This window comes from Ruditapes philippinarum, unplaced genomic scaffold, assembly GCF_026571515.1.
Source record: "Ruditapes philippinarum isolate M1 unplaced genomic scaffold, ASM2657151v2 ctg6545_1_1_1_1, whole genome shotgun sequence".
Taxonomy (NCBI): domain Eukaryota; kingdom Metazoa; phylum Mollusca; class Bivalvia; order Venerida; family Veneridae; genus Ruditapes; species Ruditapes philippinarum.
In genome coordinates, this window is record NW_026861667.1 from 82,938 (window position 1) to 103,007 (window position 20,070).

General features: G+C 31.3%; 1 protein-coding gene across 1 annotated transcript; it reads left to right on the forward strand.

Annotated features, from left to right (window-relative positions):
* Positions 1-7,669: 7,669 nt before the first annotated feature.
* On the forward strand, positions 7,670-17,631 carry LOC132716464 (uncharacterized). Its single transcript, XM_060699748.1, has 10 exons — positions 7,670-7,735; positions 7,993-8,623; positions 9,766-10,029; positions 10,665-10,934; positions 11,164-11,717; positions 11,915-12,088; positions 12,734-12,838; positions 15,703-15,742; positions 16,548-16,613; positions 17,174-17,631. Exons 1-10 carry the CDS (start codon positions 7,724-7,726, stop codon positions 17,629-17,631), a joined length of 2,574 nt encoding a protein of 857 aa, XP_060555731.1. The 5' UTR covers positions 7,670-7,723.
* The last annotated feature ends 2,439 nt before the right edge of the window (positions 17,632-20,070 follow it).

Below are 20,070 nucleotides of genomic sequence, written 5' to 3' on the forward strand. Positions count from 1 at the left end.
TGTCGCAGCTTAAAACATCTCATGTTTGCTATTAAACATTTACTAAGTAAAGCTAAACTATTAAACAATGTTTTGATATATTCTTTAAATGTATAATGTTGAGATTTATTTTCTTGTAGAATTATGTATAACTGTTTCATATTTCATTATGCAGTCCATTAACACTGTAGAATTGAACAGATCTATGTTTTCTCGTCAAAAAAGAGGGACTTTGAAGTATTTCAGCTATCCAGCTAGCTTACTGAACATCGGTTGTTTTACTCAGGTGCCATTTCCTCTCCTTAGATAATGCTAAACGGGGCACCTGAAGTATTCCTCCACCAGTGAAGTTAAAAGTCGCCTTATGACCAATATTGTGTTGGTGCGAGGTAAAACCGAAGTACAAACGAGAGTTATATGAAAAAATTACAGAACAAAATTCGTTATTTTTATTTGACCAAGACAACTCAACTCACCATGGAGATTATTGTTCTAAATAATAATAAAATGTCTTCATGTATATAGAAGTTATACTCACAAATGAATATCTTAATTTGTAATTTAATCATTGACCATGAAGTAAGACCTTGACCTTTGCCACAAACACCTGAATTTTTAGTGCGACACTGCGACTCACTATGGAGTACATTCATCCCAAATTATATTAAAATCCCGCCACGCATGTAGGATTTACGCTCCGGACATAAGTTGTGTGCCGACCCCTTCCCTAGTGTGGCATTGACCTTTGAGCGGCAGATCTTGGTTTTGCATGTGATTCAACACCCCGTCTGTTGAACATTTGTATCAAACAATTTTGTAATTCTTCAAAGAATGAGCAAATATAGACCGGACAAATCTAGACGAACGCACGCTCTGACAAACGCGCATACATCAAACCGCCAAAAATGAACGACGATTAAGTCGACCTCAACACAACCGGGCTCAACAATTTAAAAATCAAGTTATACTTTAGTTTGTTATTTGACATTTGACCCATAAGTGTAACTCTGATTTTTGCCACAGACAAAGTCCGCCTCAAATGGAGAACATTTGTCTCAGGTTATATTTAAATCCCTCCATGCATATAGAAGATACGCACCGGAAAAGGTTTTGCGCTGCCCCAAGTGTGACACTCAAAAATGAATAACTCAAGATGTCACCCCTGGAAACTTCCTGTTTGCGGTGTTTTGAATGATGAATGTTCCATGTGATCCCCTTTGTTCCGCTTTTGTTTGACTTTATCAACCCTCTGGCCTATGACTCTATCATCGCTTTTCTATATTTATTTCATATGTCAGAAGTCTTGCTTCTACCGACACAAACTTTGTTTCTAACTATTTCCTACCACAACGAGTAACAATAGAACTTTACAATTTGTCGTCTTGGGGCATCTCAGAATTAGTGCCAGTCTTATGATTAATACAAGTCTATGAAAACCAATTTGTGAACACATTGGTAGATGATTAAAGGTTCACAATTAATTCACCATATCATTATATTAATTCCTCTTCAGCCAATGCTAGGTAGCATGGAAATGGAGTTCTTGTTTATTGGTTTACTGGGCTTTCTGAACTGATATTTATCATCACTATCGTCATCATTAACATTATACTCATCATAAGCATCATCATTATCATTATCAGCGTCGCCGGCGTAATCATTATCGTCGCCGTTACTATCATCGTCATAATTGTAATGATATTACGAGGAACATTCAATACTTTTATCCTCATATAATCTTAAAGAACATTTGCTGATGAGACGTTCAATGGCAGTCATATTCACTAACAAATTTACTTACCATTTGTACAATGAACCACAATACTTTAATTGAAGCAATATTTTATGTCGCATTAGACTTGATATAGCTGCAATGCATATATATTTTAGTTCGTGTGTCATACATGGACCTCTGGTCATTTCAAAGCGCACGGTACTTGGATTGGTCAAGGCTTTAAAATATATGGAATGGTGTGTCAAGGGTGACTTCCGTTCAGGTAGGCCTGCAAAATGTTTTCTCATGACAAGCATTGCTGCTGTATAGATTATAACAAAGCATGATTCAACATTGTCAGTAAACGATATATTTGTTGTACTGACATATCAGAAAGACGTATTCATTTCATTTTAAACGAGCGTTTGGTGAAAGAAAGGTTTGCTTCAGATGAGTACCCTATTTGCTCACAAAGGAGCAAAAGTAACAGCGCCCGCCTAAAGTATGCCAATAATATTCTAAGAATAAACAAAACCGTCATTTTCGGGCTATTTCTTCATTGCTGACAGGTGATTAAAGTTGTGTCTATGTGTTTAAGCAACAAAACGGGTCGATGAAAGTGTTTTCGAAAAGATAAAAAGGTCTTGTATTGCCAAAATGACAATCAGTATAGAGAAGAAATTATTTTAGTCCAGTGGAGAATTTGTTCAATTGCCGTATCGATCTTATCGTCATACAGTCACATGCTCCATATGCTCTTGATGTATGTCCTTGCGACTTGTTTCTGTTTTCAAGGCTTAACATATGCCTTCTGGTAAAAGATATACGTCCAGAAGTTCTCTTAACAACGCGATTTATCAGTGTCTGCAACAACCTAATAATATTATTATTCAGCTTTTCGAAACTGGACAGAAGGATAACAAAATTGTAGTTTGGTAGTGGCTGCATACTTGAAATGTTTGAAAAAGACACCATTCTAGTAAAACGTAGCAGTTGTTAAATTTTGACCCAGTAACAGAACCTTTTAAATGACCCTCATAATCCCCATTATTGTTTCCTACCGCAGGCTCATAAATAATGTTGGATGAATAGACAATCATTTTGGGAGAAAATCAGAACTACTTATGTTCATGAAAGCTAGATCGGTGGAAATAAAACCAAGATATAACCAAATAAATGTGTTTAAAGTTAGTAAATATCTGCCATGATACTTTGATTGCTCCAGCAAACATTGCAAATGTAAAACAAACAAGAAAATACATTGGCAACACATTCATTTAATCATAAGTATGTATTATATAAAATATCACTCTATGTCTATATCACTCAAATCTTTTATTCTAACTTAAAGTTTAGCAATGCATATGATTGAGTAGAATGGCAAACGAATGGCATGGCATGTCTTATGTCAATCTCATATTTCTTGTTTCACTTTTTGAAATGGTCCGTCGCCTCCTATAACATACGAGCTATGTTAGCTTTTTAATCTTCCTACCTTTTAAACCTGTCAAAGGAATTAATAAGACTATGTATGTTTTGTTGAGAATTTTAAAATCACTTTGCTGTTCAAAGAGGAGAATGTTACGAATATTTAGAACTAAGCGTTTATCTGGCGTGCCTTTGACGAAAATGCATTGTTAAATATTTGCTCAGTACACATCACAAGATATTTAACAGCTAAAATTCTATATATAAAAAGTAAAACCCACTTACATAGCTAGGTATGTAGGGGTGAAGGTCTATATAAAACGAGTTCCTGCTATTGAGACTTAGGCCTGCCATAACACATCGAAACATTGTGATTGAAATAAATAGTACTTCGCCTGATTCATATGTATACGAAATAAAAAGCTTAATCCTTTAATAAGAAAAAAATACTGTTTAGTTAGTGAAATTGTTTTTGAACGTTTTCTGTGGTTATATGCATTGTTTGGTGGTTAAGGCCAATGAATTATGCAATTAACACACACTCTAAAAATTAAACAAAAGTTCATAACAATAAACAATATTAGTTACAACTTCGGAGGTACATGATCTTTTCTTCTTTAATTTCATTTAAACTGTTTTATTCCAGGGAAAGTATTCATACAAAATACATGTTTGTTGTTGGTAAGTTAGAATTGACATGAACTTTACAGGCGATGAATAAACTGCAGTCTTTCTGAACTGTGTTTGAGATGCGAAGAAAAAAAAACAACAAAAAATAACCCAAACAAACACAGTACACTGCCCTGTATCGAAAACATCACGGAAAACGCCACTGTGAATAAAAAAATATGTAGCAAACTTTAGTATAGCAATTATATAAATAACAAATGTTTCAATCAAAGATACAATATTTTATGACCTTATTTGAGCTGATTTGACAGTTATATTTCACTGACTTTTATAGGTTATTTGCTTCAACAATTTAATAGCTCCTTCAACAGGAGAATTTGACTGATAATCATGTACACTTTATATCCAAGACAATGTTGTTAAATTTCAGAGTCGGTTGTAAAAATGACACAAAAGTTTGTAACAATAAAACAATAAATCATCCCGGGGAATTGCTGTTGGTTTCAGAATTTTATGAGGGATGATATCTTAACTGTTTCTCACAAACCTATGTGTTTCATTACCACGAATAAATACCTAGTTTTTCAACTAACTGTTACAAATCTGAACATGCATTAAAGTTTAATTCGTACATTGCACTATTGAGACCGCCTCCGTGGTCGAGGGGTTATAGTCGATGACTTTGAATCCAGTTACCTCTCTGGCGTGGGTTCGATCCCCGGGATATCTTTTGGTAGTTAAGCACGGAGGAAGGTAGTCTAGTACTGGTGTAACTCTCTAGGAACGATGAATAAGAAACAACCCGCCTATATGACTGAAATAATGTTGGGAAAACGCGTAAAAAAACAAACAAACAAACATTGCACTATTAAACTCGAGAAATTATTACTTTTCATTTTTCTTTGTGAATATACAAGCAGTCATATTCAATGAGGGTGTTTAATAAATTCGTAATAGTTTCAAAATACAAATCCATATTACAGGCCATGAATTGGTGATCCAGAATATGTTCCATTTTTCACGTTGTGCAGCTACGATGTCCTACTTCTGATAGATCAAGTACTTCTGTCAACCATTCAAATGATTTAGAATCAGTTTCCCTAATTATTACTATCACTTAATGTGATAACTACCCCGCAAAAAGAATATTATTTATTGAAAATCAAGAACAACTTCAAACAGGGGCAACAGTTGATATATTCTTATTATTTGAATATTAACACACTGATAGAGTCAATTATAAATGAAAGTTTGTCAATGGTCAAGGTGATTTTGGTCATTTTGTGAATAACCAAAATGTGAAAGTTTGGTCTTGTCCAATAATAAACCATTGAATATCAAAAACTGTAGAAATTTGGTAAGTATAAAGATGCCAGAAAGATCATTTAAGTTTGAAATAAAATTCATTTTAGATAGCATGATGATCAAGTCTAACATGTAATTATATGTTAAATTTTAAAGAAATCAAGAAAAATTTCATAATTTCCTTTGAGAGTCAAGGACAATTATAGGTCAATGTATTACTGTCGTAATGTCACTTGAAGATTTTGACAACAGGTTGGTATGTCAAAATATAAATCTGACTGGTTCATTAATTACAAACAGATTTGTCCATTATTATGACTTTAAATGTCAATGTCAATTAACGATCAAGATAGTTTTAAATAGTTGCACTTGATGATTTTTCCTTAGAGGTAGTTTATTTAAATTTAAATTAAAACAGTCTATTATCAACACAATTATAGCAATTTCAGCAAAATTCATTATTTTGGCAAGTACTACATAGGGTGTTTAACAGCCAATGTCATACCCGAATTGATAAACATGATAATTGTGTGTTATTTTATTTGTCAAAGTACCAATTGAATCGTTCCATAAAATGGAACAATGGCTAATATATAAAGAAAAATATAAATACAACCGCAGGGATAGCAATCATGTGGAGTTCTACGTAAAGTTTAGTTTGACCTACTAAAAGGTGCTATCCAAAATTAATTACAAATAAAGCCAACTTAAGAAATATTCAATAAATTGACATTCTTGGTCGTCATGATCAGACTTAAGTTACATTAAGTCTAATGCTAAGTGTTATTTTTTACGTATCAATCAAATCCATCCATTGATTTCTAAAGTATTTTCATTTTCAGCAACCTTAAAGTTAAAGTCATTAAAAGGTTAAGCTCAAAACTAAGGTAGCTCAGCATTTCAGGCCATTTTATGCATAGTGTAATCTTTTTAAGGAAAAATCAAACCAATCCATACAAAACACACTGATGTCAAATATTATCGCAAATTTTATTATTGGATCCTAAAGGTCAAAGTCCTGTTAAATCAAGGTCAAGTGAAAATTAACTTCTTAGATGGATTGTTGAAAGGGTTGTTATGTCTAAGCATGAATACACTATATCAATTTATAACAAATTTAAAGCCAATTATAGTATATTGAAGCACAATTTGATTTAATTACTTTAAAGGTCAATGCCACTTATGGATCAATGTTAAATCGCAAAAATATTTACAAGTAGACACCATGTCAATTATTATTTTCAATGTTTTATTTCAATTGATTGAGCTGTTTATAAGGAGAAGTACACAAAGACCGCCAGACTAACAGACTTATGTTGCCAAATGCTGAAAACGCATGATAATATCTGGAATAAAATTTATCTTTCATATTTAAAATGTGTTTGATAAACAGATAAGATGGAAAATTACAACATACTATTAAATCATATTTTATAACTTGAATTTGAACTTCTGATACCATTATATACGGGTATATTTTGATCATCTATCATAGTTTTATTCATAAAACAAAAGGTGTCAAGATGGCCAGGTTGCACTACAATGGAGTGTCATCATCCCATGGATAGTTTTATTTGAAAGAAGAATTTAACACTTTTATGTTTTCGTATAGTAAAATATTTTCTAAAACTATATCAACAATTATTGTCAGTTTATTTTAAGGACCTAACAGTAGTTTGGTTGTCCTTGAATTTCAAACTCATCTTCCTTTATGAATCATTTCCATTTTGAGCTTGGAATTTAAATTCGAAGTTATTTCATGTTATTAACTTTGTTTCATTGTCACTAATGGTCTCTAGTTGTCATCACTCACATATAATTATGTATAAGAGACAATATAGTCATGCCCATACACCTGGTATCGGTATTGTATGAGTTGTCTTCTTTTGAACTTACCATATTTCTTTAAACACGTTATTTTTTACTATTGCGATCTTTCTACTCATAATTGTTGACAAGATAGAAATTTCTGTTCGTATTTCATGTTTTATTTTCGTCGACATGCATGAACGGTGATGCGAACAAGTCAAAGAATTAATTGTTTTATGAAATTCAAGGGATGAAGTTTACGATTTCAAGCGGCAGTCAAATTTTATTATTAGACTACTTGTCTCAATTTTCCCGAAGTACTGGAAAATATATTATCTCTGAAGTATTAAACGAGGAACATTTTACAGCTGTTTTACGATACTTGACGCCTGTTTGTTGTGAATGATAAAAATTGAAAACATATTACTTGAAAATTAAAGACTCGGTTTGAATAAGCATGCTCATAAGATAAAGTAAATATACAACACCTCTTTCTTCCATAACACTTGCTTTAGCGTTTAACTTTGTTTAACACCAAACATGTTGCAATCTTTTTCTTTTTTTTATATTCAAAACCTTACATATTTTTTGCTACATATTCAAGTATAACAACACTTGTATTTTACCAAGAACTTCGTCATTTCGGATCAAATTCGGGTGTTATCAAAATTTGTTCCATTGGGTTGTATTTTTTGCAAGTGATAAATGCATTTAATGAAGATAAGTTTGTACATATATTTTAAAGTTTTTATTGTTGTTATTATTATTATTGAAATAAAATATTAATGGTGTTTCTATCTTCAGAGGCAATAACATATCATCTTGATCAGACAAATAATGGGAATTTAAACAAATGAGATGGAACCATCGGTATTATTTATCATAATTTTTGTATTTACATTCCTTTATAGATTACGCATAATATATAGTTGCAAGATAATTGTTATTACTTATTTTTACCTTATCAATATGCTTGTTTGCTGATTTTGAATTATCCAAACGGAAAGTCATGGTATTTTTAAGTCAAAAGCAAGCGGACAAAATGCACGAAATGAAATATCAAACCGAATTTTGAAATTCATTCATAGGAAAGCAAACCTCTAAAACTATTCTAATTACTGTTACAGAAGAACTGTGATGTCACTAGAGGACATGAACACTACCTATGTCATATATTATTACTGGAACAAGCTTCACCCATCGCATTGAAGGCCATAATTAAAAGAGAAGAGAAAAAATGTGAAAAACATATTGGTATTTTGCTCAATGAGAATAGAGATGCGTTTACAACCCAGTACGAAACAGAGTTTCTTCAATTAATTCAAGAGGATGATGTCAATGACGACATTCATACGTGGGACACACTTCAATTATGTGCTATGACTTTAGTTTTGTTTAAATCTGATCTAACTGAACCTGAACTTAAAGCCATTCAATGTATATATGATCAGAGGAAAGATATTGAACAATACACCGAATGTGCCTCCCTATCATTCAATACCTACAAGGAGAAACAATATTTATTGCACGATCAATTACTCGAGTTGATGACGCTAATAGACGACCAAGCTAAAATTGAGTGTAAACGCATGCTGTTTTCATTTGAATCAAAATCAATGAAATTAAGCGAAACACAGATAGCTAAACTAACACAGACAAATGATATCAAAACTCATCTTAAAATTGCAATTGATGTAGATGTCGTAACAGAGAATGATATCAATTGCGAAGAAAACCACCAAAAGCTCCAGACCAATGGTAAGTATTTGTGTTACAGTATGAATTCATTTTGATTCATATGGTTATCTTGTATACAAATACATTACTTCATGAACATGTTTGTATGCAAGTTTTCAAATAGTGTTAATCTTTAGCTATAGACATATAATTGTTTTAGATTGCCATGGTCGAATATAAAATTAAGAGAGCATTCATGTGTGTATATTCTAAATTTGTATTCAACATGAGTCAAACTGATACAATACATGGTCAATCAAATGATATACAATACAATTATATGCTATATGCAAAGTATATCATAAAATATGAGATCGTCTTCAATTTGATAATGACACGAGCAGTATAACGCCTCTGGTAACAGTATTTGTACGAGGGATGATATTTTTACTGTTTCTCACAAATTTGTTATTTATTTTATTACCCCGAACGAATACTTCAATGATTAGAAAACTTCAACTAAATCTACCTGTAACAAAATTGAACCAAGATTAACAATAACTCAACTGCCATTGCCTTACAAGTTGTAAGAGGACTTAAAACGTTATTTTTTATTCTTTAAGGGAAAGATGATTGAGTATATCCACCAGCCATAAACATACAATAAGCTGTGTTTCATTTTCATTTCGAATGTATCCTACATCTGTCTACCATATCTGTCATGTTTCACTGATTAAATTCGTTTTTATTGCAGCTTTAATCGTCTGCTTGTTCCATTTTGACACATAGTAAATCCAATGCAATAACTTCCTAAGAAAACGAATTTTTATGTCTTACTATTCAATAATTCAACCAAACGACAATTAAAACGCGAAGTACTTTCAAGATGCAAACAACTGAAATTTCTGTCTTTCAATAGGTTAACTGGTAATGGCCCTTTGTTGTGAAAATCGAAAAATAGGATGTTGAATAGAGAAAAACGAATGGCTGCCATTTTTGTTTTAGAAAATAAACCAAGTGACCAGATTTCATACTCTTAAAAAGTACTATTACCTATTTAACAGTACAAACTTCTTATTTACGTAGTTCACTTGCATTGACTGTACGAATAACTCCCAGTGACTAATGGGAAATTAACATTTCCAAAAAGTGAGGGGTAATAATAAACAATAATTTGATACAGCTGACTTATAATCTTATAAACAAAATAAAATATATTTCAGGCCAAATGTTCACTGAAGAACTTCAGAACAAAAATGTCTACATCAATGATTCAGCTATTTTGACATGTAAACTCAACTTTTCAACGGATAAAAATATTGAGTGGAAGAAAGATAAAAAGCCGGTTGAAATTTCAAACAATTTAATGGTCATGAGCAAGAATGGCAATCACTGGTTAGCGATTTCCCGAACATCATTGGAAGATACAGGTCAATATACGTGTGAATGTGGCCATATTTCAACTTCAGCTGATCTTACTGTTATAGGTATGCTTTAATCAAACTATCGAATTATAGCAACAATGCTTGTGTTTTATTTCAATGCTTAAAAACAGAAAAGGAGATAATCATACCTTACCATGGCATTTGCTATTCATAACTTTCAAAACTTTCAATCTAGTAAGCAAACCTAGTATATGAAAATTATAACCAGAGAACGAAAATGTTAGATTAGGCTTTAACTTAAGTTTGATTGTCTAACAAATTCATAATTTGTAATTAAATCGTAAATTTGGATAGAAATAATCCAAATGACAATACATTAAGTGAAAAGTAAAAGTATAATAGCAACATGGGCGAATATTAGTAACAGTCTATTCCATAACCAAATAATAGTTGTAAATTGGTTACAAGAACTAAGGGGCATAAATATTATTTGTACATTCACTGAAAAGATCCTGTTAAATAGGGAAATTTTGTTATGACAACATTATTTTGGATTTTTTAGTACATCATTGCGAACGACAAAACTTTTGCTTCATGCAATTAATCATTTTAATGTAGGATTTATTTTCAGTACAAATACGTACTTTTTCATACATAATCACAATATATGATTTAATATCGAATTACAAATTAAGTATGATTCGTTCATTTATCATTATCCCAATCTTTTGTAACAGATGAAGCATTACGTATAATCGTTGATTTGCCTGTCAAGATTGAGGTTATTGAAAAAGGAAACATTGATATAGAATGTAAGGTGAACCTGCTAACGAGTAAACCTGTTTGGCGACACAAAGGGAAAGTCCTACAATCATCTGATAGAACAGTTATAATAGCAAAGGGAATTACACATAAATTGATGATCACGAATGTAACATTACACGACGAGGGTGAATATTCAGTTACCTTAGGGAATGTCTCATCTAAAACAACAGTTGAAATACAAGGTAATATTTTTGAATTTTATCTTCGTTTTTGTCATACTGACCAATTTTATTAGATGGTATTATTCTCGATCAGGTCCCTTAATGTAACTCGTAATTGTATTCATTTGGTTTTGTTCAAGGCTGGTAAATTAAATTAAAGCAAACAATGTTATTAATTTCATGCTGAATTGCGAGATACTAGAAAATCATTTGTGCAATTTTCTTTATTTTATTTTATAATTAATTTTAGGGGAAACAGACCTGAATCACAGAAAACAGATAACACAAGAATTATACAGAAATTGGATGAGAGGAGCTCTCGCGTTGAAATATTTGAAAATTGGTTTAGAGGGTTTTTCCGACAAGGCTGTAACCAAACAACATAATGATCTAATGAAAACACTTAGCAACGCATGCAACACTTGTACAGAGGAAAGTCTTCTCCCACATAAACAAGATCAATGCCCACGACAAAGAAAATATCAATGTTTATGTACCAAAAGTCAAAAAAACCTGTCAAGACAAATGTGTCCAAATGGGGGATTTTGTGGTTACGTTTATAATAGAATAGTTTGTAATCATCGCTTTCAAGATCCATTATTCGCAAACACAGATATCAAGAAATGGAGCAGTGATCCGTGGAGTGTTGCCACATGTTTTATAAATACTACTGGCTACAAAGGCAAACAATCAGCTAAAGAGATTGACTGCTCTGGTTTGCTTAGTATGTGTATAAACAACATTGATATAGAAATGATGCTTGGAGAAGTTACCATCGATGGGAAAATAGATGCATTTGCACAGGTATAAATCTTCACCACAATTATCACCTATAGATGTATGTTATTTTAATTCTTGTAAATATATGATATTTAGCCTTTATTGTGCAAGTCTTGAACAGCCTTTTCGGATTGGCTTTAAGTTGCTTAATTTATAAGTGAAGTGTTTTAGCGACACATTAAACAATCAGTTTTTAGATACTGAAGTGTTACATTTTACAGGCAAGGGAAGCACGGAATGATATCCTTCACAGCCCAAACTATGAGCTATCTGAAAATCAACTGCACACGTTTATCAAAATGTTCAAAGAAGTACTAGAAATCAAGGACAAACATGGAAATACACCACTGAAAGGGGAACCAGGCGTTGCACACGCATTAAATTTACTGCAAATGGTAATTATCCTATAAGAGTAATGTAGCAATTATAAAGACTGATACATATTATTGGTGTATTATGTATTAATCGTATTTCTTTCTAAATTTATCAATAAACAATATAATTATCAATTTTGTAATATTTGTTGCAAAATATAATTTAGCAATTTCTAAAATCTTAACTCTTTGTTATAAATGTTATTTTGTAATAATACGTTCAGATCCTTTTGCATTTCATAAGTGTTGAAACACATGTATTGTCTATGAAAGTAAGTACAATCCCTTTATTTGTTCTAACACTGTAATGAATCACTATATATCCTCTTGTAAACGTGAGTTCGTTACTTCTAGGCTTTTCACACTTATACTCTGTCAATTATTTGAGTATTAACATTATTGCAACAATACAGGGTGAAAAAAACCCATAGTTTGTGACATGTCAACAATTTGGAAGTTTATTAAAAAATAATTTAACCTGGTAAATCTTAAGTTCATTTATACCTTCCCTTGTAGTACTTCCTTTGATTTTAAATGATACTAAAGGCCCTTCCATTCTTATAGAAATGGGCCTTATATGCATTCTGACATTTTTTTTATTGCATGAAAAAGGGAATTTCTTTAAATGAGTTTACGGACCTGAGTCATATCATAAATTTCATACAGGTGCAACAAAATCAGATTGAGATAAACCTGGAACATGAAATGAGAGAGCTGAGAGAGCATGGGATGTCTAAATTAGAAGAAAAATACAAAACAGCACAAAAACAGGCAAGTTTTATAGCTAATGCATTTGAGTATTGTTGGAACATGCTTTTATGACCGATAAAGTAAGGCAATATTGATTTTCAAGTCTCATAATATGAATAAAAGTTCAAAAGGTCTTTGAAAAAGACTGCTGTTCTAAAGTTGCTAGTCTATTTATTGTATACGAATCATTACTGAGAAAGATATGTTAGAACTGATGCCTTTTTTTCTGTCATTTTTATATGTCTCTCTGTTAACCATTACGCACGCTTGAAGATATAGCCTCATTTAAAATTTCTTTAACTTAAAGAATACACTGAGGCGAACAATACATTTGTGAGTAATGGAAAAGAATAAAATTTTACAATGTCATCACAGTGTTATGATGCAAATATACTTTGTGGTCATTAAATGTTCGTACCTTCTGACTTCTATATTAGGTAATCAAATGTAGTATTTAGACGATGGTATCCGAACCTTTCCAGTGTTCCGTTAGTATTATATTGGGTCTTAGATAATAAGGAAGTTAATTGATATTACCAAAATAAATAGAGGATATTGAATGAGTGTAAGTTCAATACAGTACTGTAAAGAAATCAAAAACTGCCATAGTTTGTACATGAAAGTTTTTGTCTCATTAACTTGTTTATTTCGTTGATTTGTTGTTAAAAACTCATATATTATCAATTCAGTAAGTAATTTTGGATATTTATCTACCTAGAATGTCCTTTCATTCAACATGAAGCACTGCTTATCTTTTTACTTTTATTATTTTGTTCAACACATACTGTAAATTTCATGGATGCAGCCATATTGGTTGTTATTGTTGTTAACTGTCGTAAAAATAATAACGATTTTGTGATATCTACTAGGATAAGGTTTTAGGGACCTATCTAAGAACCAATATGTTTTCAAACTTATCTAGCTAGGATAAGATTTTAGTAAATAGCATATATAATTGTGATTTTAATACTATTTCATTCAAACACAGTGAGAATTGTTACCGTTCAATCCAAGCGTCTGCAAACCGCTACACTTCGAATAGTTTTTCCGTGATTGTATAGTCTGATTTTATTGACCTGTCAATTATGAATACATTATAGCACTCATTTAAATATTCGATACTACTTCGGTTGTGTCCGTTAATTTTACGACAATTAATATGGAGTATACAGCTAACGTTTGGAAAATTCCCCATAGCTAAATGAAGTTTTCGTAACATCCGCAATAGCAAAGTCGGTTAAGTGATTACCTAATGTATGAGAGGTCCGAGGTTCGATCCCTTCTTTTGACATTTCAATAGACGTCACTTATTTTTAGACTTATTTTCTTTATTTTTAAGTATATTATAATGAAAATGGTAAAGCGCATTCAGAATTTTCTACACAGATATGAAACAACTAAGAAACACTGAATTGTCACGTTTTGTATTGTATTTTACGGCACTGAAATGACATTTATTGATCTTAATCTGAATGAATTTTGAATATTATTATTTAACAATCATTATGTTTTATACAAAAATATAGTGTAAACAAAAACGTGCAAAACCCAATTAACCAGAAAGAACAACCTTTACTTCAAACATATATTGAAAATAGTTATGAATAAGAAAGAAATGTCTGGACATACACTGTCTCGATCTTAAAACATTTAGGACATTTAGAAATTATATACCCGTAGTTTACCCTATTGCGCTATAACGGTCAGTGTAACTAATGCATTGAAACCAGATGAATTAAATCATACCTTACTGCTTAAATCTCACGGAATTTACCGAACAATTATCGAATATTAATATATTCTGTGCATTGACCGTATAATCAGTATAGAATTGACAGGTTAATAAAATCAAACAATAATAGAAGCACTTTATAGTTTTGGAAGTATTATATATCAAAGCATTGGTTGCGACATAATCTATCACACTATATGTATAAGCACTAATCATATTGTTTATGTAAATCATAAATTGTAATAAAGTTTGACTGAACGTCCGTTTAAGGGAAAGCTGTTATGGAATTCCTGCCAGTCATCGTTCTTCAATTTCATTGGAGAACGGCAACCGGTACACATCTGATTGGTCACTAGGAACACATTTAAAAAGCCTAGTATATATTGGCTGGATTCAAGATGGTCTGCTTTCAGACATGTTAAATAACATTATTGAGCGGCAAATACAAACATAAAATCTTGTAAGTCCCTGGTAAACTTTTCGAATACGTTGTCCACAAATGATTACTTAACTATATATCTATTGTTGATAAACATTCTGTATATTCTTATCTTTAAAATTTACTGAGTAATGTACAGTACTGCTTTATAAGAGACGAAAGCTTAACGTTATTATTGTGTGTATAAAGTATTAACGCAAGATAGATTTTGAATAAACTGAGAACTTTTTTATCAAATATTTAATATTTATTGCGTTTGTGTTTTCACCTGATACCCGCCGGCCGTTACAATACTGAATTTATTGACGATTTGAAAAACTATATTATGCGAGCCTCTGGCGCGATGATATTATTTTATTCAACGAGTTCAATAAATTTAGTAATGACCTTGGTTTTACACGAATTTAATATTCTATTTATCACATAACCAAATAAAGACCGTTTAAGGTGAAAAAAAAATCATTTTTTATTGACACGCCTATAGTATAACGCTTATATTTCGCGCGACTTTACACTATATTTGATTAACGCTAATAACGTTACGTAAAAAAATATGCAAGGCCGTGCAATAACATTTTAACGGAGTGGCAAAATCGGCACGGGTGTGAGATAAATATGATTAAAATTTAGTTCCCTCTTCGTCAGGTTTATGCACAATAAGTACTTGTTCAAATAATATATACAATGTAACATTTTAAGCTTTTATTTCTTCAGCATGAATTGAAACTTCAAATGATAGAGCAACATATAAAAGGTTTGTTCTTGCATTTTAATTTAAACAAATAGAGCTTATCCTTATACGACAATTTTACTAGGTCATTAGACCATGATTTGAATTCAAAACTAAGTATTTTCGAGATACATGTAACAGTGTAGTTAAAAAATCCTGTATCCTTTTGAAAAGAATTTATCCTGTTAAATTGCACAAAATTATAAATTGGTTCATTTTAAGCATGTAACGTTGGATTTGACAAAACAGCAACAATATGCATAATTGACATTAAGTTTTTAACACATGTTATACTTATATTCTCGTAATAAATGAATGGAAGAAAATTTTTAAAAAATGAAGCTACAAAGAGAATCAGATTTTGAAATAAAAGTGATGCTTGAAAAGACATATTTCAGAAAATAGGTGTTTGAGGATTTGACATTATGAAAAGTTTACATAAATGAGTTCATCCAAGAAACATTTCATTAAGAAAAACGGCTTTATTGCTCTAAAACAACAATTAAAAAAACATCAGATTTCTAAAAAAAAGTATTGCTTGTAAAAGAATAATCAATGTAAATTTAAAGTTATTATATTCATAATAGAAAATATTCCAGAGTTCGCAGACTTTTACTTTTCAAGTGGGCTTGTAACTATGAACAGAAAAAGTGTTGTTGTTTTAAAGTTACAAACACACAAGTGTTGGTCTGTGGAAAATATCTTTCAAAATATTTTGTCTTAATAAGTAATTTCCCAAGAAACAAGACACACATATACTATGTTTTGCATTATTGAATAGTATTAACATAAATGTTCGCAAGTGTTTGAGTTGTGTTTTTATTTACAGATAAAGAAAATGAGCTTCGGCTTATGCTAAATCTAAGATATGCGGGAAAAGAAAAGAATCTTAAAGGTACTTAATGAAAACAAAATACTTAAAAATCTGTGAGTCCACAACTCTTATCAATAAAAGTGTGTTAACATTGAAAAGGAGACAAATGGGAAACAGATTCAGAACACAATTGTTATTTTATACATTGAACTTTTAAGGACTAAAATGAGAATGTAACTGTTTTTTCAAAGGGAGTTGAAGAAGCTATATTTGAAATTTATCAATAATTCATGGTCAAAATACAAGTTCTCTAACTTTTTCTTGTTATTTTTGTATAAATACTGCGCACGTAGGTGTACATTAAAGGAGACGGAAACATGCTTTTACCTGTATAATTACGCAAGCATAGATTTCTTTTTTTTAAAATATGCATGACTCAGGGCGCCATGTGTAACGGATATGAAAGGGAAAGCATGACGAAACCTGTGTTACATTTATATGAAAAAATATAAAAATAATTACGGAGCAAATGTAACTTATTTGAGAATAGCGCTAATACACATGCAATTTGAGCGTGCATTAACATCTTCATATTTTGATGCACGTAAACCGTGCATTAATTCTCTATTATTTTTTTTCAGAGCACTTCTTGCTTGATTTACATATAAATGTTTTTGCTAAAAATGGTGATAAAAGTGCTGAAGGCAATCAACGAGTTTATGAAGTAATGAGAGACTATATTAAAGATAACGATGATATGACTGGTTCGCCTTTTGATGAAAGATCAACTGATACACCAATCTATCACCTCGTAGATTTCATCAAGGCCATAACGGAATGTCGTATCATTGATATTTCTACCACTGACCAGACGTCAACAGACATTAAAATCAACTGCCCCAGTTCAAATGCCATGGAAGATTTTCTTAAGTTTATCACCAGTAACGAATTTCAACAAGAACTGTTTGGCCTACGACGATGGCTACAAGTGCAATATGACATTGAATCGCATGACATAATTGCCAATTGCTCATCAAATGGCATAGAGAAAGCAAAACAACGGCTTCGTAAGTTGAATATGAATAATAATGATATATGATATATTTTATATTTAACATTGTTGTCGGTATTTTTGTAATCAGTGCATATTATACGTATTAAATGACTAAATCAAAATTAACTAAAAAAAAAATTTTTTGCTCAATATCGTTAAGATATGCAGGGATTATTGAAAACTTTTATAGGTTTATATTTTTTATTCGGTAAACACAAAAACATGTACAGATATTTGAAAGCGTACATCTACTGTCTCCAGACTTCACTGACGTAACCAGAACTTTGACTTGTGCCGAGCATCAAAATACGCAATGTACTCTCTATTGTCCTGACCATGACACGTTTTTATGTACAGCATGCAGGGAATCAAGACATAGGTAATTATAAACGTTTCTTAAAATCAGTTATTTATAGTGGTTTATATGAAAGAAAGCATGAAACAATGACTGTTAACTTATCTATCGGAAACATTTAAGTTTGATTTCTCTTAAATAACTTGAACAAAAAAGAGAAAAAAGTATAGTTTGACTGTTTGACTTAAAATTATCATTCGATGCCTTTCATTTGAAATATTTCAACCTGCCAAAAAGGTTCTGTTGATCTCTGAAATAGATTTATAATTGAGACATATCTAATATCCGATTGTTGGTAAAATATGATAAATGAAAAACAAATGTCAGCAATAGTTAAATATCTTTCATACAACAAAACAACATTAATTGACCCGACACTTTTATTCCTCATTTTAATTGAAAGCGTTCGACAATGGCTGACAACTTACCCGTCAGAACCATTTAAGTTTGATTTCTCTTAAATAACTTGAACAAAAAAGAGAAAAAAGTATAAAAAATTGTAAACAAATTAGAACAATTTATAGTTTAACAAAAAAATCGTTTGATACTTTTATTAACCCGACACTTTTATTCCCCATTTTACCATATTGAAATAATCTAAATTTATTTGGTTAGTAAGACGATTAAAATACAAATAGTCAACACCTTTGACGCAAAATGGAGTGTTGGCAGAATAATAAGACTTCTTGTCATAGCAATTGGCCGAAATCACATTTGGTCTACGCTGAGATACAGGTACAGTGAGCGACAAAATGGTTTCGAATTACTGGAGTTTTTTTATTCAGCATGCAATGTGGTTTTGACCCTTGGCGCTGCATTGAAGTTTCTAACATCCGAGGATAGCAAAAATTATCAGTTTCTGTTTTTCCGCAAAATGACTAAATTGTGTTGACCTGTACGCCGTATAACAAAACAAACAAACTAAAATATTTCATATCGACGAATTCCAGAATTTTAATAGTTTTTTTTAATATTAAACAGTTGACAGAGTAATACTTATTGAAGAGAGTATCCGCCAGTTCGTCTTTAATATGACACTTTTCTTATAATTATGACTAAAGAATAATATGATGAAATTTGACTCTGAATATTTTATCTAATTCCGTATTATGTGAATATGATAATCATGATAATTGTTTTAAATATGTTTTTATCTTGAGAATGTACAATTTATGTCTCATTAATAGAGGATATTGAACGAGTGTTGATTATTTCTTGCATATCAGATTATCTACCGTATACAACGATGCTAGAAAACACCTGTCTTACACTCCCCTATGTAAGAGAAGTAGAGTGCTTTAAATGATGTCAATGCCTTGCTCAATGAGTTTCGTTCTTAGGATGACGTCATTTCTATGTTTCGAAGTGCATAATGAGAATATAAGTTTTCGTAATTTCAGTCCTAAAAATAATTGATATGTTTTATGCAAGAAAAAGAATCAAACACCGGCTGTCGGAATATCTAGTTCTGAGAAAAAAACGGCATAGCCTCGTTACTGCCGTAAAAAGTTTCCCTCGACCTACATATTCCTGTCTTTACCGGCAGTCAGGGTAAGATTTTGATAACATTAAACTTATTGAAATAGTTGAATAAAATCATATTTTGCGAGCCTGTTTTATTCAACGAGTTCAATAAATTTAGTATTGAAACTATATTCTATTTGTCACATGCATAAGATATTGAAAAGAGTCATTTTTCATTGACGCGCATATAAAGTAACATTAACATTAGCGCACTTTAACACTATTTATATACAGTGCAAATGACGGCACGTCAAGGTGTAATTACAAAAGTGTGATATTTTTTCATTAAATGGTTGTATTACACTTCTGCGCTGCGGTTTATGTGATAATGAATTTTAATATAGACATTGCGTAATTGCTGGTATAAACCTTTTGTTATACATATTATTTTCTTGTAACTGATCATAGTAATTCATTCTTGTAAACATGCAAACTTTTTTTTTATGCTTATCATTTTATATGTCAATAAATAAGTGACTTGATCTTGGCCCTGTTATTAGTCCGAGGGTTGTCGTATTGGCCGAAGGCCGAAGGCCTTGGGCCAATACGACTGACCCGAGGACAAATAACAGGGCAAATATCAAATCACTTATTTATTGACAATT

Excerpts from the sequence above, each read along its gene's own strand:
- LOC132716464 (XM_060699748.1), top strand. Across the intron at positions 12,839-15,702 it reads ACAAAACAGCACAAAAACAG|CATGAATTGAAACTTCAAAT; the intron begins GCAAGTTTTATA and ends TTATTTCTTCAG. Across the intron at positions 16,614-17,173 it reads AAAAGAAAAGAATCTTAAAG|AGCACTTCTTGCTTGATTTA; the intron begins GTACTTAATGAA and ends ATTTTTTTTCAG.